The 25,166-nt window shown below is 40.1% G+C and overlaps 1 protein-coding gene across 2 annotated transcripts in view; it reads right to left on the reverse strand.

Annotated features, from left to right (window-relative positions):
• gask1a (golgi associated kinase 1A) overlaps window positions 1-24,355 on the reverse strand; it is a 43,116-nt gene extending 18,761 nt beyond the window's left edge. For both annotated transcript variants that reach the window (XM_059338304.1, XM_059338305.1), the window contains exons 1-3: window positions 24,072-24,355; window positions 7,118-8,215; window positions 5,212-5,649 (exon numbers count right to left, since the gene is read on the reverse strand). In XM_059338304.1, the coding sequence (XP_059194287.1) occupies window positions 5,212-5,649; window positions 7,118-8,215; window positions 24,072-24,074 (1,539 nt within the window). In that variant the 5' untranslated portion in view covers window positions 24,075-24,355. The remainder of the gene's footprint in view (window positions 1-5,211; window positions 5,650-7,117; window positions 8,216-24,071) is intronic.
• Between the last annotated feature and the right edge of the window lie 811 nt (window positions 24,356-25,166).

Consider the following 25,166-nt stretch of genomic DNA (forward strand, 5'->3'; position numbering starts at 1 on the left):
TTAATAGGATTATTGTGGGGAGCTTTGGGTGTATGCTGTGCTCTGAGCTGCCAGACCTATTTCACTGTAGTTGTGGCTTCATTGTGTGTGTGTGACAATACCAAAATATGAAAAACTGAACCTTTTAAAATTGTGATTAAACAAGTACAAACTGCTGAGAAACCCCATTACTGTCAATATATCTAAGAAAGCTGTATATGCTCTGAATGCTCTAGGTCTCTAGTTTGTGGTTGTAAAGTTTAATGAGGCTGTGATTATCCTAGAGGTCACAGCAGCTCATGTTATACAGTGAGGTCGAGACTAGAGAAATGCCATCACTGGAATGAACTGGCTACTACTAATGACTAACATCATCCCAGGTGAAGAAATTGGGCTCATTGAATCTACATGAGTCTCAGCTTTCCACTTATATCCAGTTTATGTCATTCAAAGCCTGTTTATGGACCTCAATATGCACAAATACTCAAATACAGTGGGCGGACATAGCATATCTTGATGCATGAGAAAAAACATGTGGCTTTTGCCCTAAATTGCATGTTAACAGCCATGTAATTGTAACGAGGAGACTTGTTGGAAACCAGAGAGCCAATTTTCATTCATAGATCATAAGGTCAGAGGTCACAAGACTGCTTTGAAAATCACCATGCCAAATGAAAAAACCAACCTCTGCTAGACCCCTGTATACTTTGGTCCTTAATCTGACACCAGTCTGCTGTATCCTGTTCGTTGGGTTTGGAGTCCTGCTACACAATAGTTAATACTCTACAATAGTGTCTTTTTACATCCTAAGTCCAGCTCTTCAGTCATGTGGAGAAACTGTGGCAACTGAATTATCAGTCATATCGCAGTGAGTGGCTCATTACCAGGGCGAAGCAAGCTGGACAAGCAGTCCGAAGGCTTTAGGAGAAGACAACCTGAATTGAGGTGAATGGAGTCAGACGGCATGCCACTCTGCTACCGTCCATACAGCAAAGCACCCTACTCCCACTTTGAGAGCTAGCCAGTTAGGAGTCCTTCTTCAATTCAGGGAAGAGCCGGTGGCCATCAACCAGGTCTATCTATGGGAAGTGGACAAACTTTAACACTTTCCTGCTGCACAACATGAAAATCAATGAGAAACCCTTGACCTACGATTGGCAGGGACTCCATTTTGCCACAACATGCAGTCTGTGTTGTGCTACCTTTACACTCCAAACACAGAGCCAAGAGAAAATCCCTGCCTGTCAACAGCCCACAGCCAACACTGGTTCACACAGGAGCTGGCTAACAACCAAGAGGGCAATCTCAGACTTTATGGCCATATAAGTCTGAATACACTCCGATCTATTGATCCAAAAGTACGATCTCATCTGGTCCATTATCCTTTATGTCGTAGGTAGCCAAGATAGTCAAAAAGCTTCCCAGCAAGGCTCCAGAGATGGATGATTTTTAAAAAAAGGACAGGGTGTGCTCAGCCTCCTTGCAAAAGTTTACTCCATTGTGCTTGGACGGAGGCTCCGACCAATTGCCAAACCTCAAATTCAGGAGGAACAATATAGATTATGTCCTGGCCATGTAGCAGTGGACTATCTTTTTTGCTTGCAAGACTGCTTGAGGTGTCAGGGAAGTATGCTCAGCCACTCTACACGTGTGTCAGGGAGTTCTGTAGGGGGGCATTGCAGGAGTATCAGGGGCCAGGCTAGTTGCTATAAGCTATCCCGTCCTATTGTAACCAAAGTGAGAGCTGGTATTCATGGACAGGATCTCAAGGTGCAGGGGGAGGAGGGTGCTTGGACAGACGTGAGATGGACAATCGGTTTGGTGTGGCGTCAGCAGTGAGGCTGGCATTGTACTGGACGGATGTTGTGACGAAGGAGCTGAGTCAGAAGGCGAAACTCTCGATTTACCAGTCCATCTACGTTCCAACCCCTATTGTCATGAGCTTTGGGTAGTGACCGAAAAAATGAGACTGCTGATACAAGCAACGAAATGAGGTTCACCTGGTATTGCTCTTGGTGCATATTAATCATCAGCATGAGTTACTGGATGTGTATTCAGGGTATTTCTAGCCATTATATGGCCACCTTATGTGTGAACGCATAAAAACAACATGGATCTGGACTGGCATCCGCTCACACTCCCATGCTGCAACTGACACAGCCACTAAGCTGTATGCAAATGATTATGTGATGATGTTGCTAATATGCAAATAAGCACCCGAGCACATAAAAACTAAACTAATTGTGGGTCTAAATGTTTCTCCTTTTTAGCTTCATGAAGTAAACCTACATACAACCTACATAAAACTAAATATAACTACTGACCTCTTTAACTTAAATAAAGCATGCTTCCTGTGAGGGAGAAAAAGATAAATGGGATGTACCAAAGGTGTATGTTTTTGCCCTAGGAATCTGCAGATTGTTCCAGGATGTGCTCTCACACACTGCATAACATGCTGCACTACATTGCAGGCTGTTTGGCCCTAAATATGCTGAGCAAGAATATATAGACTTGGATGGATGTACCACTACTGCACAGAGTCAACAAAATGACCTATTAGTTACCAGGCCAACAGCAAAAAAAGATCATCATCATTATCATAAAAATCATTAGAATAACAGAGCCTTTCATATTGACCTATGTTGCAGTCGGGGACGAATTTACAAAGAATGGATTGTGGCTGCTGACAGCACCATGAATTGTGCATCACTTGCAACCGCTATCTGAACCGTGATCGGTTGAGCATACGTGAGCACATCAGCTATTGGATATTTGCTTATTTACCATACTTTTGATACATTTCTCATGTATAAAAAAAAAAAAATACACGTAGGTTAGCTGAGAGGAGCGTCCTGCCATTTCTTTAAAGCAGTGAGGCTCATTTGTATAGAAAGGGGCCCAGTTTGTACCATACGTTGGCATATTACCTCATTTAAATACTTATATACTTATAAATAAAAAATAGAACTACTACTACTGTGACAAACAGCGTTGTGTCTTCAGTGTGAGATCAGATGATAACTTATTGCAATTACACTTAAAGCTAAATCTTAAATCATATTACAAATCTAATAGCTTGGCTAGAAAACTAATTTGATTGGACTGTGTGTGTGTGTGTGTGTGTGTGTGTGAGTATGTGTGTGTGTGTGTGTGTGTGTGTGTGTGTGTGTGTGTGTATGTGTGAGACATTTTTATCCAGTTAACTTTTCACTCCTCTTCCTATTCTCTGACCAAATCAAAGCACACGTTTTGACAATGTACCCTGTTTGTTTTGGTGGTCACTTGCATAAAAATAGGAACTTAATGTGTAAAAATGTCAATGCATATAACATAACATGAACAACAAGGTTACAACATACAATCCAATGTACAGAATGAAATATCCACCAGTGGGGTAAGTGTGCTTAAAAATGTCCATATGTAAATAATAAATAACTCAGGCATTAAGCAGTCTGATGAAAGCCATCTGGAGTCTTTTCCTTTTAGTCTGTCTGTTGTTGATGCAACTTTGTGGCTCTTAGTCCAATCCCATGATATGTCCCTGTTAGGGTTTAAAGTGAGTATGTGGTTAATTGTGGTGCTGAGGTATCTGTATGCCTCCACTCTGTCTTTGGGCACTGATGTTCAGCAGCTCCTTTGATGTCAAGGCATCAAACATGTCCATCTCAGGATGGAGCTGCCCCTCAGACTATAATTGTGTTGTTGGAGTATTTGACTTGGAATATTGCTGGATCTGACTTTGTGCTGTTACCATTATACTGAACAGGTAAGATTTCCAGAGATGGTGGTTTGATTAGAGCTGAACTGGCTGTTGATTCTGACCACTTGGGGTCAGAAATTAAAGTTCAAGTTGAAAGTTCTATTTGAAGCAGCTTTAGTCCCATCAGGTGGGGCTGCAGAAGTGGAAAAGGAAATATGTGTGACATGTGCCTTTGGCTTCTAAAGGTGGATATAAGCACCATGCAGCAGTGTCAAAACAACATCATCAAGACCAGTTTTCTTTACAAACTGGAGACTGTCACTGTACATGCCTTCTTCTCTCTGTAACTGAGAAAGAACAGTCCCCAGAGATGTTAGTGCTACAGAATGGTAATAGTTATCACTGGCTGAGTTGCTTTTTTTTTGGGTACTGCTACACCACACCCTCTCTCTGTACGATGAATAACGTTTTGTTCCACACATTCTTTCCATTGCCATAAAAGAGGTCAGTTTGATCACCCCTGTATATCTTATTCTGTATGAATATATATATATATATATATATATATATATATATATATATATATATATATATATATATATATATATATATATGCTTACAGGTTTATGAAACTTTTACATTTCTGTACTCCAGCTTTATTAGAGTTAAAGTAAGGTGACCAGACGTCCCCGATTTCCGGGGACAGTCCCTGTTTAGGGTGACCTGTCCCCGGCCAAAGCTGTCCTTGAAAATGTCCCAGATTATAGCGTTTCATAAATGAGAAAAAAATATTGTGTGTATGCTAGAACAAGATTATCTGAGACTATGATGGGAAAACCAAACAAAGTAGGGGGGTTCGGGGGCATGCTCCCCTGGATATTTTTTTTGCCCTAAAAGCCTAAATTTGGTGCCACTATTCAGTCTTAATCGTTGCATATTTAAATGCTTTATTGTAAAGGAGAATAAGGTTCTTCTGTGTTTTATTCAAGGCATCATATTTTGATAGTCTGCTTAGCGGGTCTAACACGTTCTTACCGTAACGCTTATCGTTAGTAAATAGAAGCACAAGGAAAACAAGTGGAGGCTGACTGGCCGCAGTGTGCTTTGTTCTCTTCCAGTAAGCAGTTAGCTAGCATTCGCTCTGACAGGTTGTTATAACATCTCAAGTGTTTGACGTCCTGTCAGTTAAAGCAAATAAAACAATCCCCTATTCTGAAGTAGCAGCGGGCATAATATAGCAGTAGTGGGGCACTGCTACTAAATGAGTATAGCGGAAACTCTGAACTTTAGCTCACAATGTTGATGCTGCGCAGAGTTTGCTGTCTGTGGCTCCCGTTGAGGTCTTTTGGACAGTGCTGCTGCTGGCACTTAGCGGCTGATGGTTCGAAAATTGAATACCTTTTCAGATTATGTTTTTTAATGGGCTTATTTTTGGCTAATTTCATTTACTACCTTGAAATATTTAATTTTAAAACCCTGCAGCAACCCTGGTTTGGCTTATTCCTGTGAGAGAAAAAAAATATTTCTCTTACCTGCAATAAGAAGTCAAAGAGAGCCAGTCTCCCCCACTCTGAGTGGTGAACTCCCACACAGGGCGCTGATCTCAGGTCTGCTTCACTCCCACAGTGCACCTGCAGCATCTTCTGGTATTGGGCCCAGCTGAGCGGAACTGAGTTCTGGTCGTTGTCTCTATCAGCGAGGTGCTGAATACCTGGATCCCACCACACGACAGGTCTGGGGGTGCCGCTGATATATCGATTTGGTAAAATGTCACTGTGAAAAGTCCTCAGCACCACAGGGAGACTTCTGTTGAGTCCCAGCACCCTGTCCAAGTGGAATGCGAATACTTCAAACCAGTCATCAGTACGTTTGATCAGGCAGCAGTGTCCTTGCTGACAGCGCTCACTGTGGGTCTCTGGGTGTATGTGGTCAGGTCCATGCTCAGGAGTACCCGTGTTCACTGGAGGCTGCTGTGATGGACAAATACATGTAATGTTTTTTATTTCATATTCAATTATAAGACTCCACACAAACCCACTATCTACAACCATGACTATTTTGTTTAAATGGCTTAAATTATTATCACCATTTTAATGGATATAAAACAATCAAATAACTTTTTCTTTAATAGTTCATCCATAAGAGCAGGTCTGCCCTCAACCTTCTACTCAGACAGGAGGGCATTACTGGGGAACTCAAGGGATCAACTGCATGGTGCCCACCTTTAATGGACAATACTTTTGTGTCTTTGAGTTTAACATGTTCCCCATTCCCCATTTTAACAGCAAGTCCTCCAAACCAAACAACCTAATGTTCTTCCTAAACTCAAATACGACCCACAGGAGCCCAATTTAGGCTACAAATGTGATACACAGAAGTTAATTGGTGTTTGAATCACATGGTTTACTTTTGTTTTCACGTGGGACACAAACCCTGTTCTCCTGGGTGAAAGTCCTGGGTTTGTTTGACACCTACACCGTGTGGTTTATAATCCTTGGTGTCATTAATAATTCCTATTATTGGAGCGTGCCCCAGACTGCAAATGTAAACATCTGTCGTAAGGTGTTGTACAAACAACACATGGTAGTATTTTGGGGAAGGAAAGTCTCAATTGTGAATATTGGTCATATTAAGCTGCTTGTAGAAACAACATATGGGGGCGTTTTTAAGAGCTTTTTTTAATGAATACTGCGCAGTTTTATATTTTATCTTTACAGTCTGGAGACCCAGAGCACATGCTTGAATTATATAAACCCACAACATCAAGCCAGTATTATTATTATTATTATTTATTTTCAGTGTTACATATTCATTTCATGCTACTGCAGTTTTGAGGAGGGTTATTTTTTTTCTTATTGTCAACAAACCACCAGAGCTAATGGTGCATTTGTCATCTTTCATTACTTTGTGACTTCCACTTCCTGTCTGTGGTAGTCAGCTCTTAGCCTGATCAAATATTCTAAAACAGCAGGACACTGTTGTAGCAAATGTTACACAGCCAGGAGGAAATGCATTTGTTGGGAACTATTTTCCCAGTGGAGGATTAATTTCTGGCAGCAGGATGAAGTATGTGAGATTGACTCAAAATGAACTACAGAGGCCATTTTGACTACAATGGTAAAACATGTCACCAAATCCAACAGACAAAGAGGTTATATCACATATTTATATCATGTAATAATAGACACATTATTGGTCATCTTTTTTAGTGGATCTGCTGCCAGTAAAATATAAAATATCACCAGCCTTATCTTTGAATGTCTGCAAAAAGCCACTGCATCATGGTATAAGGTGTTTGTGATGTAGACTGCTATCATATATATGCAAAAAAAATCACTTTTAAGTATCAACCAACAGTGGCTCAGCACAGAGCTTCTGCTAAATGTATGTGTCAACTAATCTCATACACATGTAGTTACAAACAGTGGAAGTGTGTACCTGCTGCTGTGCAGGAGGGTCCAGCGCCACTCGGAGCACTTGTCCATGTGCAGGCACCCTGGTCTTACTGACCACCTCACCCCCAGCTAGAAGCTCCATCTTCTGGATATCATCCTCGCTGAGCCAGGGAACAGGCCAGAGATCTGAACTAATCCTGATCCTTCTGTTGTCACTGTCTGGGAAGTCCCTGTCTCTGAAGCTCCGACACCAGCTGCCATCTTTCTTTACAGCTGCGTCAGATTTGACGAAAGCCTTTCTACGGTCCAATGACCCACGACTCTTCTTCACTTCAGATGGATCCTCTGAGAGATTATGGTGTTTTTTTTCATCTCTGGAGGTTTTTTTCACAGCCTGCTGCTCCTTATTGACTTTGTCAGAATTCCCAGAATGCTTTGTTGCTTGTCTGTGATTCTCCAAAGCCTGGTGATGTTCAGCTTGCTTTGCACTTGTTTGGCTGCCATGTATTTGTGTTTCTGCATTGCTGTTTATGTGTCTATCTTCCCATCTGTCTGCCTGTCTGTCTGCAGCTCGTCTGACATTTATTAGAGTGTGTGTTGGTGTGGGGACATTTGCCGCTGTGGATTTGCCTCTTTCAAGATGAATATAGGTTTGTGGTCTGTGGTTGCTTGGCTTAATTCTAAGCTTTGGCTGTGTGTTGTTGACTGTAAACTGTCTGAGATGGTGCTGGTGATGACTGGTTGGATCCTGAATTGCGCCTGCCTTCTCTTTTCTTTTGTTTTTGTGTTTATTTCTATGTAAGTCTGCGTGACTTCTCTTTTTGATGCTGTTTTTGTCATGGCCAGGTTTGGGTGGGACTGAATGTTTAGATGTCTCTTTTCGAGCGCTGACCCCGCTGTGGGTGTGAGTGATTGGCTGCTGGAAGGCAGCGACTGGAGGGGGCTCCATGACTCTGGGCCTGGATCTAAACTCCCCGGCAGAGCTCAGGGCTCGGGACGACCGCCAGTCAATGTCAGCACATGGCGAAGGTAGGGGGAGAGTCATCAACATCACAGAGATAGTAATGAAGAGGAGAAAGAGGGGGGAGAGGAGGAGCAGCCATTTCTGTCCACAGCATACTTTTGCCCACAATCGCCAGGCCTAGAAGAAAAAATAGACAAAAAGAAAAAAAGAAAGTCAGGAACACAAGTTTAAGGTAGACCAACCCAACCATGATTATAATGGAGTGGTACCATAAATTGCAAAGATAGCCTTTGCACTAGACAGAATGGAGCGCTCAGATTCCTGTGCGGTTAAGCAAAGGCGCACTGAGAAATCTTGGCTCCAGGCATGTGGGAAGCAAATGTGTTCATGATTCACATTCTGGACGGAGGAGAGAAGGAAAAACAAACTGTGCCATGGCACATCTTTCTGTTCGGTGATAACACAATAGTGATGTGTGACCTTTGAGTGTTTATTACTAGAACTGGAAATGAGAGAGAGAAGCAGGAATTTGGTGACAAAGATGGAGCAGAGCTAAAACATCAGCACAAATCTGAATATGTAAGCGACAGAATATAAAGCTTGTGTCAACCGGCTCTGTGTTTCCAGAAGCTTATGGCAGAATTGGACTTATCCAGCTGAGACCAATATGATTGTGATGTGGCCATAATTCAATGCAGACTTCTGCATGCAATGCACAGGAAAGGAAAAAGCCATATTTTACACAATACCCTCCCTGACACTGCCCCAATATGGCTTTCTGTATACTCACCGAAGGCTCTATAAAAGTGATTTTACTACAGGAATTCAAAATGCCAGCCCTTTATTTAGGCTGTTCCCTTGAGTCAGGCTGTGTATCTGACACATTATTCTATGTAACACTAGCCATGTGAACAGAAAAGACTAATAAAGTAGTCTGAGTAACGCTGGCAGTTTCCCACAGACAGGGTGGCCTCCACGTCGTTTTCAGTGGAAAGATAAACAGTAATAGAGGAAGCACAGAGCATCTATCCTTATAATGAACCTTCTTTTCATTCCAACAAATTGGAACCATGCCCAAACCACATGAGCAACTGAAATCTGAACCAAACATTGTAAGCTCCATTTGAATGTCCTGTTTTTTTTATCCTCACCTACAAGTAAAGCCACTGTGGTCTCATGGATGACCCAGATTACTGCCCCTCACTGCTCACTCCTACTTTTCTTTTCTCCATTTAGGTGAAGGCAGAGTGAAGGAATGTCTAAGACCCCTGAGACGTCTTCCCCATCTTAGAGCTGTTAACAACATTCCCAGATCTCTCCACCTGTGAAAGGATCCCATTATTCTTCCCCTGGAATGAACCGTCCTCCCTGTGCTGGCAGCTCAAGTACTAAGAGAACCTCATACATAAACAGTAGGATCCCAGAGTGAGACTTGGAGTTTGTATCAGACTCAAATCTATATTTTACCATTGCGAAAACACCGCAATATAGTGAACAATGCTGCAGTGTTGTTGAAGGATGGTGCAAGGTGGATGTCTATGACAACTCCAGTCCTTTGTAGAGGGTTCACAATGAATACTAATCATTTCACAATCGATCTAAGGTGCTACATGGAGCAATTGGATGTCACTGAATCATTGCTGCATTAGTGTGTTAACTGTTGTGAATCACACTAAATAAATGGGATCATTGCTGAGAGAGCTGGCAGCATCTACTGGCCTCTAAATGGCTTTTTATATTACATACCACTGGGTTTCACAGCAAATCTTCTTCACTTCACAACCTTTATTGTGAGGACATTAGATGTGCAATGATTAGTCAATTAAATTATTTATAATAATAATTAACCATTTTGAAAAAAAAATAATTTATCAAGCAAAAATTCCAAACCCTGTTGCTTCAAGCTTCTCAGATGTGATTTGAGGGTTATTTTTCTCACATATAACAGTATATAGAACAGCTCTCGATTTTAGATGGTAAAACTACATAAGCACAGTAAAAAAAACACAGTTGCCTCTGAGAAAGTTTTCACCATTTCCTAGACCAATTAATCAAGAAAAAAATTAGCAGATCGATTGTTAAAGAAATAACCTCGAGTCTCAGCCCTAAATGAGATGAAGAAAGAGTTACTAAAAATAAATAGTTGCTTAAAAGTCAACAACATAAATATATGCTCCTCAACGTTGTAATCCTTGGTTTCACTACATTAATCACCATTTTATTAAGCTATTTTTACTTATTACTAGTAAAGTCTGGCCTTTTAGAAAAAGAAAAAACCCAAAGTAAGCTTTTTTTGCACACACTTGTAAAAGGCTCCTCATACGGACATACAGAGGCAGCATCCTCCAAACCAAATGCCTTTCAGCTGCCAGGTCCCAGCTTTTCCAGCTTTTCTAATAGGGCCTGTCTAGATTCACTGTAACCACGCCCATTCATTTAATTGTACCATAAGTTGGCACTTCCTACCTAAAACAAACATAAACTAACATATGAAGTACACTGAAGACTCATGTTTGTTTGATTTATATCTATGATTGTGTCTATATATATTTTCTCCTGGTTCAAGCCCCACTGTCGGATGAGTGCCAGTTGAGGAGGTTTGGGCTCCCAGAGGTGGCCCAGAACACACATGAAAATATTATTTATCTTGTCTGGCCTGGGAGAACCTTGGGGTTCCCCAGGTAATGGAATGGGCAATCAGTGGCCTGTAACTGAAGGTTTGCCGGTTCAAATCCCAGGACTGACAGGTCAAGGGCTAAGGTTGTATGTAAAATGATGGGTGAAAAGCAGAGGGTGAAATTCCCTGTTGTGGGACTAATAAGGGGAATCTTAATATGGTGTTATTGTTGGTAGAAGAGCAGCTAAACTCTGTTAAAGTGGCTGCAAAGACTCTGAAGACCAGAACCAATCTCAATATCAATTATATAATAACAAGTACAAGTCCCTTTCAGGCTGCTGCATCAACTCTATGCTCATGTACTGCGTGCTGATCGCAAGAGTCAACACATTAATGAAAACTTCAATGGGTCCTGACATGAGGACACCACATGTTATTATTACAAAAACAAATACAGTCAGTGCAAACAAAGTGTCCCTGCTTCACTCCTTTGCCAGCTGTCCTAGTTTTTGCTGAGCATCGCTAATTAGCACCCAAGCATGTACAGATTAGTGTCAATGTGTCCACATAAGTGTCTTTTGTTGATTCTCTGTTGCCTTCAACACTTCTCAGTAAACGCACACAGCCAGGCCGTGGCAAAGTTCAACACAGAGACATGAACACAGCTGGAACCACACACAGAAGAAAACACTGTCATTTTCTTGTGACGTGATTGGCTGTACTTTACTGCAGAACGAATAGTCTGAAAGGAAACACTGCCAGCGCCTAAACAACAGTTTCAGAAGAGCACCCACCCACACACACACATACACACAGGGCTTGCTCCCTTTAAAGACATGGTTATTGTACCATTTCTCTGTTCTTTCAAAAAGAAAAATGACATGATTACTGTCAAGCTAAAGTAACTGGCCCTCATTTATCAAACGAGCGTACGACAGAAAGTGAGTGTAAAGTGGCCGTATGATCATTTTGAGTCAGCATGAAGTCCTCGCGTCTGAATTGGAGAATTGATCTTAGACTATTGTATCAATGCCTGGAGCTGATAAAACTCTGTGGTGTTTTGTTTTTTAGTGGTGACAAACCAAAGCATGTTTAGGCTACATCATTTATCATTAAAATGACCAAGAAATTATTTAAACCGAGGCTATTAAATGTTGTTGTCTTCTGCTGTTTACCGTTATCCTGCTGGACAACGGAGCGTCAGCGTCTCCTCCACCAGCGGTTCTGACCCAATAGAAACATTTCCAATCAGCGCTGCCACACACTCCTCTGACTGGGACAGAATTCTGACTAAATGTAAAGAAGTGAATAATATCTCTCTATCATGATAATACAAATATTTGCATATTATATAGGCTATTAGGCTTTATATATCTTGATGTATCAATGAAATATTCCAACCTCACCAGGAGTTGAATGCTCCACTGCTACTCTGCTGACAGCACCATTGATTTCCTTCCTTTTCACTTTTTATGCTGCCAAACAAAACCAGTTTGTTGTGTTGCAGCTGTTGGACGTCAACGTTTCACTTTCTGCCTCTGAGAAATTCCTCTTCTTTTGGATTAAAACATACGTTAAAACATTGTTTACCTCCTGCAACCATAAAGCTGTAAAAACTTTAAGTCTGTGCTCCAAATGTAAAATAATGTATATATCTATTGCTGCGTATTTCCGTACCTGCTTGAAATGTTTATTTCGCTCCACTGTGTTGTTATTTGTAACTTTGCACTTTGCTAATAAAGCTCTTTTTTTCTTTATTGAATCCATTGATGGCGATGGCAAGTCCTCTGAACCCAGCCAATAATAGGACATGATATCTAAATGACGCTTACAGCAGACCATTCTCACACTGTGACTGGCGAGATACAGACGTTTGATGAATCACACGTGAATCCTGTCATAAGACGAAATATACGCTCAGATCTGCACTCTTTTGATAAAGAGGGCCAGTGTCGCTCCAACTTTTCTTCCCTTCTAACACTTATTTGTTCCTAACACACACACACACACACACACACACACACACCAGGTGTCTTACTATCTGTCTGACAGCTCTTTATTTCCCTTCTCTTTCAATATCACTTCTATTCTTCTCTCCGAGCTGACGACTGCATAGGAGGCACTATGCAGCTTTAGGTTGAGACATGCAACAGGTGCTGCAGGTAGCCTTGGGAGAGGAGGAGCAGTGAGGAGGAGAAATGTATACGTCATGTACGAGACCTTTAATCACCTTCACCTTTAATAATGTAGCCTTTTTCATGCTGCGCTTCTAAATCTACATAATAAGTTATGTAAGAAATGTTCTTATATTAAACTAACTAACTAACTAACCAAGTCATATTGTTGCCTGAACCATCATTGTTTCCATGGTGATGGCACAAAATATGAACACATACGTGTCACCATAATGTAATGTGGAGAGGTCGTGGTCATTTCATGTATTTCTGTGAGCTCACTCTGGTTTACTTTCGTATAATAAATACAAAGACACAAATACATACACGCACACGCACATTAACGCACGCACGCACGCACGCACACACACACACACACACACACACACACACACTGACAACACATGGAAAATGAAGTAACAGCCAAAGAAAGAGAAGGTGAGGATCAAATATCTTGCCTCACTTCATTCTTAAAATGCCTGTAATCTAAGTTTTGCTTCAGTGCAGAGGAGAAAAATGAATATCTGTGCTGTGGCTGTTGGGTTTAAATCAACTAAAGGGGAAGGCTTAGAACAAAAGTATGGAGGAAGGATACTCATCTTAATCGTTCATCATGAGTTTGATGAATGATTTTGATCAGTATTCTCCATTTTTATACTGCATCAAATGACTATGACTTACTTGTTATTGTTTTTATTTCATTTTGATCAACTGATAAACATCAATCAAAGTTAAGGCAGTGCTGAAGTTGCAAAGACAACATGATCTATCATCATGTTTGAACTGTATTAATAGAACATGTGAATGTAAGTGGGCTTGGTGCATTCATAATGCAGCAACTGACTACCATGATTATCGGAAGCATGAAGACCAGTGCATTCATAATCATGCATTATTTGTAAGGTGAAAGTGTCATTTCATACTTGAAAGCTACAGCGGAGAGGACAGAAGCAATAATAGAGCAGACTAAAGACAATCATGCCTTAGTTATTACAGGTGTTATACAGTGTTCCACCGTGTTCAGGCATACACAGATTACACCACTTTGTGTTGTCCACGTTCATAAAATAAAAAACTCTACTCCGGCTGCCATATACCATTTGCAAAACAAAAGATGGCGAACACCGAACTTGAGGCTTCAAAACAGTATAAAAAAAACAATTTGGTTGAAATGGATATATCTAGTTCTGCTATGGAGTGTCTGCTTAAGGAAAAGCTGAAGTAATATGACCCAATATGATCCGAGCACACACACACCGACACACAAACACCCTCAAACATGCTTTGAAAGAAGTGGGGACCGGCCGAAATATGATGAAATGATTAATCTATTTCAATATTGTCCTGTGAATAAGAATATATCTAATGTTTTCCAGTATCTGCAGCAGAAACCTTACACTGCTTTTCCTGTGAAATGAGAACGGTCCTCTGTCCTGCTCTCCTGTCAGCAAGTTCCTCCTCTGGAAAGCAGCCATCAGATGAAATTACGAAGGTGAAATTTGACAGGTATTAAATCAGCTCAGGATGTTCTTTGTGAGGTAGATTGCATACCACAGTGGCTAAGAACTCATAAGCAGGGTTCGAATCTGACTTAGAGCCCTTTCCTGCATGTCTCCCCCTTTCACTCTGTATCTCTGCAACTATCAATAAAGCCAAAAAAAATGGTAGAAAAACTAAAAGAAAGTAATATTTTAAAAACTATCACTGTCACCTTTAAATACTTAAGGTAAGTACTTTCCAAACACTAACTGTGGACTTTATGCCCAACAGAGGCACACAAATAACCAATCAAAGCACTCCCCATATTAGACTGTCAGTTAATCACTACTTCAACTCAGCTAACTCAGCGTTTGGACCAACCAGATTCCCATTAAATTTTACACTATTCTTATTATATGTCCGACCGCCTAGGAACTTTGAAATTACTTAAAAACATGGCGAAAATTAACCTATCTATTTGATCAAATAGCCATCTAGTGATATTCTCAAGAGCTTTAATGGATTCCTTGACCCAGAAAATGTATATTTTGACATAAAGATTGACCTTCTAGATGGCTTGGAAGATATATTGGTTCTCATAGATTTTATATGGCTGCCATCTCCGATCTGCAATCTTGATGAAGCAGCTCCTACCAAAAATTGAAACCTATGGTGATAGAGAGCATGTGAGAAAAAAATTGGTGCTTTTGTCCGATGTGTCCCCATTCTTCTCAAATCTGGTCCTAAGCCGCCTCACTATATAGTCCATCAGTGATATTTCACCACAACCATGAGAGAGAGTGAGCAGCTGTGATCGAGAGAGGTGGCCAGTGGATGAAGAGAGGGAATAGCGTTAGTGAGAACAGAGCCATGCATCAGAGAAATAAAATATTATTTTCACTGTGGTTATGTTCTAAAGCACAAATAAAAACTTCGACACAACCCTGAAGGAAGCTGCTGCACTACTGTCATATTTTGTGCGTATGCAGTATGTGTTTGTATGCAGAGCTTCATTTTGTCGCTGCATGTGAAACAGAAACTGAACTGTGTGTAAGTATCAGACACCAGCTGATCCAGAGACAAGCATTACGAGAGCCATGCCACATACATGGCTGAAAAAGGAATGGTCAAACTCAAAATATTCTCACTTTTATTCCCTAGTATGAGTCAAGTTCCAAAAAGGCTGGACTCTGCAGCTCCCATCATGAAAGCATGTTTTCTTGGACTCCACTACCTTTTACTCTGATCATGGTAAAGCTGAGCAAGAATACTGAAACATATGCTGGGACTCTGAGGCCAGGAGAGGCATGCATCTCCCTTCACCTTTGCCCTTTTTTCTCCAGCTTTTATCAGCTCTTTCATTTATTCATTATCCTTAACTGCTTATCCGAACTCAGCTTGCAGGGGGCTGGAGCCGGTCCCAGCTGACAACTATTAGTCGGTCACAAGCCATTAATTTTTAACAAGACTTTGTTAACGTCTTCAATATGCTTTCATTCATATTTATTAATGGTGTAATGATGAGGTCATTGTCCTATTTGACCCATCTGGCAGCACTACTGGGGCTAGACATACTGAATTTACTACATGTAATGTGTAAAGTGACTTCTTAGAGAATGATCAACTCCAGCATGCTACTTAGCATCTTTCACTTCATTGTTTTGGTTTTACTATTTGGTTCACTCTTACTGCTTTTATTGACTGCCAAGTTAGCGTCCAGCTGATTTACACAGTGGAGCACTGACAGCTAAACACACAGATATTTCTCTCAGGGCAGAGTGGAGACCAAAACCTGAGCTAACAGGAGAGGGATTTAAATCAAGCCAGTGGCCAGAAACACAACTCAGAATTCATACAAAAATGAATCTGTATATGCACGATGTGTAAACAGGTATCTAATCAACTGTAAAAGGTCATAAAATGTCCCTGTTTTTATGTGAGTTAGTGTCAGAGATTATTGACTTGTACTAACAACACATACACACAGACACTGGGGCATCTTTTGAAAGCACCCATTTTCTATGGACTTGCATTTATTTTAAGTGTCTGAAGTGTCTCCTTTATTTCTTTGGAGATACATTTCTTAGTTATTTCAGGACATGTTGTCCTGTAAATAAATAAAACCATCTGAATAATTTTCCATTACCCTTGACTGCTCCCCATTTTCCAAAGCTGCCTCAGAATAAAATATGTAACATAGGCCGCCAAAACATGTCTTCCTGTCTAGAGAGCCAAACCGATCTAACCTTGATAGGAAAAAGCTGGGTTGAAAAGCTTTGTTGTGAATGAACAGACTCTTTTTTTTCCTTTGGCAAAGGAATAAAGGATGCAGTGCTTTATGTTCCTCATCTCTGTGTGTAGAATGAAGCCCAGACATCAGATCACAGCTCTGAAAGTAATTACTCCGTGGCACAAAAGTCCTTGCTCCATATGGCTGCAATGGGAGTGCACATGTGGTTGAATCTGTTCCCCACTGCACATTCCATTCTCCTAAGAGAAAGGTGCAGCATGAGCTTGAGAGAAGTGTTGGCCAAAAGAAAACCAAGCCCTATAATACAAAGGGCATTACTGACACACAAGAAACACACTCAATTTGGGCAGCTTGTTAATTATGGATGATCCACCAGCTGATGATTAGATATGTTTTAATTGTGTGTCAGTGATAACAAGAGAGTGACACAGCTCCACATTCAGAGGCTCAAATTAGGCTCAAATGTTGCCAGGGGTTACCGCTTATCACGTCTCCTCAGAAATTCTTTTTACAAACAAGCTGTAGGGATCTGCCCACAAACACACACACACACACACACACACACACACACACACACACACACACACACACAGTGCCATCTCTCATAAAGCACATGAGCTTTTATAAGTTTTCCACTATAAAGACCTTACCTTAAACTTTTTCATAACATAACATTATTGTTAATATTTCTATGCATCTATTAGTGAGCTCCTGCAACATTTCATTGAACTTTTACATTGACAATAAAGATATCTTATCTTATCTAGACCAGCATTGATTGTAAACACTACTGTGCTACCACACTTCCTCCAGCCTTTAAGTGTCATCATCCCTCTCTCAGCCTTTTCCTTACTTCTCTTTCACCACCCACCACTTGCTTTGTTCAAGCAACAAGTAATACTGCACATCAGAGTGCGTACCAATACATCAGCCACCTCCGCACAGAGACAAGTGGACAGCTGTGTGGACAGTGTATCCCTGGGGGGTTGAACTTACAGCAGATCGTGTGGGAGGCAAAAGGCCTCTAAAGTCACTGTCACTGTGCCGAAGTCTTTCTGTGCAAGTCTTTGCACTGTACAAAACTGATGCCACAAAACTTTTATCCACTCTGTTACTGCTTTATTTGCTTCCCTCATGTCATGTCCAATAAACACTAAGGCAAGCAGGATGTGGTATTAAACAGGGCCTAGATTCACCTTGGTGAGTAAACCTGGTTAATCACTGGGATGTTCTTTTGTCTTGGTTTGGTATATTTATTTTACAGTATGGAGAAAGAAAACACCGCTCGCTGTTCCAATGTGTGTGCAAAAATAACATCAATCTATACTATAGGAATACTAAAGGAACGATATAAAACGAGCATCTGGTAAAATCCTATTTTTTCTCCTATAATGTCTCGGACAGGCTAGGGTGGGGCAGTGCAATATAACTGAAACAAAAAAAGAAAACAAGCAAAAACATATAATGTCAAAATAAGTGGTTTTTATCCAATTCATAAACCAAGAACAAACTTTTAACACCCCAGAGGAGCACAAAAGTTCTTTTAAACACTACCAGAAAGCTACTTTGCTCAAAATTAAATGTTATTTTTCCTGGTTTCAGGGGGCTTTTTCTCACTTAGTCTAAAGTTACTTTCCTGTATTTAGGTGGACCTTTCAAAGTTCATCTGTCCTCAGCTCCTTCTAGCCATGTTCCCCTGCTTTCTTAGTTCTGCCCTCTGTATCACTCTTTAGCCCTGTTTCATTTAAGTATTTTTAACACTTACAACAGTTCCCATAAAAAAGTGAGGTGTGTTGTATTGCCTGAGACACTGGAGTTGCCATGAGCCTGCAAATAAAGAGATTAAAAAAATAAAATAATCCAAGAATTAAAAAAAATTTAAAATGTGTTCATAAGCACAGTTAAGAAAACTGCCTTTTTTCATTTCTTCCAGAATAGTTTTCTTTCAGTTGACATTAGTGTCTATGGGGGAATTTAGGGATTTCCTGTCACACGGAAAAGCACAGAGCAAATTTTTGTCTTTTTTTCATAGTTATCCGCGCGCAAGGCAGTCTGGGTATACCCAGGCTAAGTAATCCGTCTAAAAATGCACAAATTTCCCCAACTTTTAAGATGGAAATGATGTATGCAGTTTTAGCTTGTTTGTAACAACTCACTAAAGCGGAGCTATTATTTATTACTTACTATTGCTTATCTAAAACAGCAGACTGAAATATCACTATCTACATGTTGAACTGACTATTAATAAAGTACTGGCTTTTTACAATTTTATTGAGCTTATTTATAATGACAAGTGTAGCCGTAGGAGGTTAGCCCCAACACAGAGAGCAGAGTGATAATAAATGACCCCCCCAAAAAAAAGTACAGATGAAAAAAACGTATCAACAATGGTGTGTTTAATGATTAATTCTGGGGTTTTGTACCCATTCCTACGTAAGTGCACATAAATAAAATAAAACTAAAAGACATTTTGACATGTCACAGTAGGAAAAGCACCATTAATGTTGGGTGCATTCCACTTGTGGGAGGTCCAGGTATTGTACATGCTGGCTCTTTTGAACAGCTTACTGGGATTCTGAATAGAACTGGGCCAATGTTATTGTTATGAATTTCACCTGTGCTTTTTTCTGCTATGACGAGTCAAAATGTACATTATGAAAAAGGTCTATTTCATAGCTTTAATTATTTTGGAGAAAATACACATGAAATTGATGCATATACAACCATAGGAAGCAGGAACAATTGTTGATGGCTAACAGTATATTAGTATAGTATCCTTTTGTTTGTTGTGAACTTATGAAGTGTATCTACATTGATGGATCAAAGCTACGAGTCTGTCTGTGAGCTGTGAGCTAAGACATCAGCTTACTTGAGAAAGACGTCTGTGCAATGGTTCATTGCTCATTGTTAACCAGCCCCAGTGTATAAAAACACACATTTGTTGCTATGATAAGTTAAAATAGTGCTGTGAAAAGAGTCTATGAAGCCAAATGAAGATGGAATGTGAATTTGAACTGAAACTGACCCATTTCTTTTTTCATACGTATCTCATCAGATCACAAAACAGCAACTCACTACAACACTGCTGCCAAAGCACATACTGAAGATACTTGCTTTGTGACTCATCAACTCATGACTAAAGGAGTCATGGCTTAGAGGTAAATCTGCTCTAGTTTCCCCTCTAGTCACCTGGCAGGACGCTGCACACTTACAGGTGACACAAGCTGACATTTCATAAAGCAGCAAGGAAACAAATCTCTCCCCTGCTAGGAGTGGGAGGCTTGATACATAAGTGTGTGTGTGTGTGTGTGTGTGTGTGTGTACAGGAGGGTGTTTATGAGAGGACTGCATTAGGACTGTCCGGTGCCTCAGGCACTATCGATAATTGAAACTTTGTGTCATTTAAAATTACTTGGTTTATTTAACTCAAAGTAAAGGAGGTATGTTTGCTTTTGCACATAAAATATTCACCTGTGTGTGTGTGTGTGTGTGTGTGTGTGTGTGTGTGTGTGTGTGTGTATCTTCATAAGAACCAATTAGACATTTTTAGAAAGTGTCTGACCTTCAGACAGACCTTCACAGGCCTGTTTGATGGTTCACACTTGGTTTTAATCTTCAGCTCAGTCTTAGGTTTAGGTTTGGGTTGGCATTTTTATTGGTGTTTAATGTGATGGTTAAGATTGGAGTGAGAGGCCAGGGGATGCATTATGTCAATGAGTGCCCTCACATGCTGCAGTGCTTTTCAGAAGCGTCCCAGAAGTGTCTCTCCACTAAAAGAAAGACAAAATGCTGTCAGACCTAATTTGAAACAGGATGGCTCATCCTCAGGCTGCAATGTTTTCCCACCTTGATACAACTACTGACGCAAGTGACGTAGGATGTCAAATAAGCAAAGTCAAAACTAGATAGCATGATCTGCTGTTTAAATAGTTAACGATTCATTTTCATCTTACTGACTTGAATCGTCACGCATTTGTATCGTGAATTAACTGTCCCATAAAGTATTGTTACAATTCTGTCACCTGATATAGACTCAATCCCTCCAATCAGTTTAAACACATCTACCCTCTATTACCTCCACACACACACACACACACACACACACACACACACACACACACACACACACACACACGCACACACACACACAGACACACAGTTGAGAGGCAAAGGAACAGGAAAGCACAGCTGAGAACACAATGAGCTGCAACAGCGCTGCAGTCCCTCCTGTTAGACATACAAAGACTGACTATACTTTGGGTCTGGAGGGTATTGTGTGCCCAGCACTGAATTCCAATGTGGGCCCTGTAAACACAGTGGTAGCTAGACCTGAGAACTACATAACTTTTACTACAAACCTCAACAGAAAGTTAATCAAGTCTATTACATGGGAAGAGATGAAGGGCAGAAGAGAAGGGAAGGAATGGGCAGAGTTTCCTCTTGGTTTTGTAGCAGTCCAAACCAGGAGCCTGTCTGCTCTGCATATGGAACCAATTTGAAATATGACACTACAGGGACTGCTTGAAAGACAAACGATAATCAGGAGATGACTGTTTTGACTTGCCAACCAAGCTGTTTTCAAAGTCGACCTCTTTACAAAACTCAAGGCAGAATCCAAATGCCAGGCAACACGTAGAGTCACAGAGAGTGAGTGCATTTCCTTTCCTTTCAGTTGTACAAATTGTCCAAATTTGGAATTTCCTTTTTTTCTAATGCAACACACCAATGCTGAATGAGCCGCTGCACTGCATCCAGTTTCAGTAGCCAGGATGTGGTGTTTAAATTGCGTTGTAATTTGATATATATTTGGCTTTTCAGAAGGTCCAACAGGCTTTAGCCAAATTAAAAATTCAGCTGTTTTAAAAAACAAAAAATATAATACAAATATATAAAATCAAATTACTCACAAGGACTATTTTTCTGCAGAACAACTTACTTTAGTTAATTTTCCAGTTAATTTTGCTGATCATATTTTTGAAAGACTACAATGTCAACAGGTATAACTACTTAAATTAAGGACTTTCCACTTTAGGTAAAATTTAAGACCAAATTGCATGAAAAGGATGTCAGTTCAAAATGAACATCAACGTAAAAAGACAATTCTCTGTACATCACAGTATAATATTCAATAGATAATCTACCACGCAATATACTCAAAGTAAACTGCCAATCTAGAGATTCTCAGTGCCAGTAGTGCATTAAAAATACTGTTTTATAAAACAGATAGTTATTGTCAACAAATCAAATAAACTGTCCTCTACAGCAGTATGCTAAGTTTGCAATAGTTTAAATCACAGTAAAGAAAAAGGGTCTCAACAAAAACCAACCTGCACACAGCAGGGTTAATATTAATCATTAACAATACTAGTATTACTGGCTGTGAAATAACTGTCCTACTCTACAGCATGACCAAACACGAGAACATCTTACAATCACATCTAATTAACACGTGCTGACTCTCTGTTAGAAATTTTCCTTGCGACTAACCCGTGAAAAGAAGTAAACGTGTTCTCTGGCTGCACTTCAACATCAGTAGAATGACTTGCTTAATTAACACAATTTTCCGTTATGGAACATATGATCACACTATCATTTATCTCCAGTTGGTTCTGTGACTCTTCTGACTTGATACATAAAGAAAAACACTGTGGAGAGTAATTAACTTGCACTCAGTAATTATGTCAGCGAGCCGCTAACTGATGCTCAGCAAAACACATCAACAAGACATTTCCAGCACTGAAACCGGGACATTCATTTGGTAAATTAAAAAATAATTTACCATTGCAAAAATCTAAACAGGTTCTCAGCAGTGGTGCTCTGGAAGTCTCTCATATTTTTTTTATTATCTTGGAACCATTGTGATATGTCACCTTTTCTTTTAACAACACTCTTTGCGCTTCATGTTGGCAATGTTTAGCTAAAATGTCCCCAGGAAAGATTTCTGCCTGTACTACAAAGCAGAGAATGGGGCAACATCAGCTTTAACTCTGATTCACTTCTTACCAGGAATATTGCTATAGTAATGCATAACCTCCTCTGGAGCAGGTTATGTTCGAGTTTACATATGAAAGCATGCGATTGTCATTGTCATTGTCACTTACAGTCCTGCAGACTTGAGCTTGTTGTAATTATAAGATATGAAAGTAAGCCTCATTACCACTTTGAATTATGTTTTTGAATTTATTTTTTATTTGCTCCCAAGTCCAAGATTCACAAAGCTGGATTGCAAACCAAAATTGTCAAACACCCCATAAGACTCAACTTAAAACACTGCTTACATAAATATATCAATAATAACAATCTAATAATATATTTAGAATATATAAAACCATCTGAGTTGGTTCATTCTGCAAAACAAGTACTTTTACTTTTGATACTTTAAGTACATTTTGATGCTGATACTTTTGAACTTTTACTTCAGTAAGTTTTGAACGCAGAACTTTTACTTGTAGTGGAGTCATTTCACAGTGTGTAGTAGTAGTACTTCTACTTAAGGGATCTGAATATTTTTTCCACCAAATGTAATAATGCCTGCTGGTACAAAAGACTGTAAAATGAGCTGAACTGTAACACATAACATTCTGAGGTCCCTTGATACTACTAAATAGACTATGTCAACAATAAACTGAGAGAAAACATAGCGACTTCAATATCGTCACACTGTTAAAATAATCACCTAAGTCATTTGTTGTCAAAATTGTTTTTTTTGCCTAAATCATCTCCTCATGACGCCGGCCACCTATGTTAAAATCGCCTACATCCTCAGTTGATCAGATCATGTGATTTTACCCCTTTAAGATAATAATGGCCTATGTCAAGTGTGTGACTTAAGCGGATTTATTATGCCTAAGTCAAAATAAATGTGACTTAGGCAATTTTTTAACATGCCTTTGTGACTTAAGCAAGATATGGTAACACTTTATTTTGAAGGTGTCTACATAAGAGTGACATGAGCATTTCATAAACATGGCATGGGATGTGTCATGAACATTAATGACACTTTGACATTAATGCTCATGATACTTGTCATGTCATGTTACTGACAGGCTTGTGTGACTCTTATGTAGACAACTTCAAAATAAAGTGTTACCATATCTTGCTTAAGTCACAAAGGCATGTTCAAAAAAATTGCCTAAGTCAATTATTTCTCTTAAGTTACATAATTTACACACAGTGTTATTACTTTGCCATAGCCATCCTTTGTTACATCCTTTTTGAGTAAAATGATCAATAAATGTCATAAGTTACACTTTTGGTGAAGTTTTTTTTTTGTTTCCTGCAAAACTTGAAAAAATGAGTGAGGCGATTATTTTATCTGAGGTCCCTTGATACTAATAAATAGACAATGTCAGCATTAAACTGCGAGAAAACATAGCGACTTTAATGTTTGAGACAACAGATGATCTCCTCCAGGTCTGAAAGAAACTAGCATGGGCTGGTCCGGGATGTGCCGACTCAGCACTGTTTGAGGCTGCAGGCTGAAGGCAAACGTTAGCATGAAAACAGTCTTACCATGGTTCATCACCCCGGCACGGTGCATTCCACCTCAGCCTCTGGAGCCAAGTCATGGACGCAGAGACATCCCGTCCACTGATGGACCTCCACACCGACACCGGACAGCCGCTGGTCCTGAAGTTGTAGTCGCGCTCGAGTCACTCAACAACTTTAGTGTGAAAAATCTTTCTACATTTAACTGAACACAACTTACTGCTTTAAAAAGTTACCAAAGTTTCCCAGGTAACATCACAACGGTCGTCTCTGCAGATTGAAAATTGACCGACAGGCTGTCGCGCGCCCAGGCTCCACTCCCAGGGGAACGCGCAGCTCCACGCGAGCGTCTGGGAAAGCTGATTTCAAAGTAAAAGCCCCGGTGTTTACGTAGGAACGCAGTCAGTTTAGAGTGAAATCTGAGAAGTCTTCCCTCCACATCATAACGTTTCTCCAGCTGCCACAAAGCTCCAGACAGACCTTCACACACACAATAACGGTGAATGTATTGCTTCAAAACAAACAAAAACAGCTTATATGTCATGGACATTTTTGGGAGGGAACGTTGGACACTAATGTGTTCCAAATCGCTTAGGAAATTCATGTCAAAGTTGTATCTTTACAATGAAGAGCAAACAAAGTGTCACCCTGGGAAAGTTTGTTTGGCATCATATTCTTAAAAAGAGAAAATCACATAATATTCACTTGACCACACAAGTTTTTTTTAAAGTTTTTAACTCCTTAGAGGTATATTGAGTGCCTGCCAATGACTGACTACCCCTGCTGGTGACTGTATGGCTTGCATTGATGTTGTCATGCAAAATGTTTAATTTATCAGATATTTTTATCCAAAGCAACATACATCTGATCGAGAGTTCATACAACACAAGGCAGTTCCATGTGTCTAAGTTTGAGTTCAGTAGGACGTCTGTGCTGTTTTTTTGTGTGTGTTTTTTTGCCATGTCTCTTTATTTCCCCATCATCCATGACTATTAAGTGTGAATAAAGAGCTGGGTCTTTCCTCTCTTCTTAAAGATTGGGGACTTAGCAGGTCGGATGAAGTTTAGTAACGCGTTCCACCACTGGGTGGTCTTTCTTAAACTCACCTTGTCCTTCTGC

The sequence above is a fragment of the Centropristis striata genome, chromosome 8 (assembly GCF_030273125.1).
Source record: "Centropristis striata isolate RG_2023a ecotype Rhode Island chromosome 8, C.striata_1.0, whole genome shotgun sequence".
Classification (NCBI taxonomy): Eukaryota; Metazoa; Chordata; class Actinopteri; order Perciformes; family Serranidae; genus Centropristis; species Centropristis striata.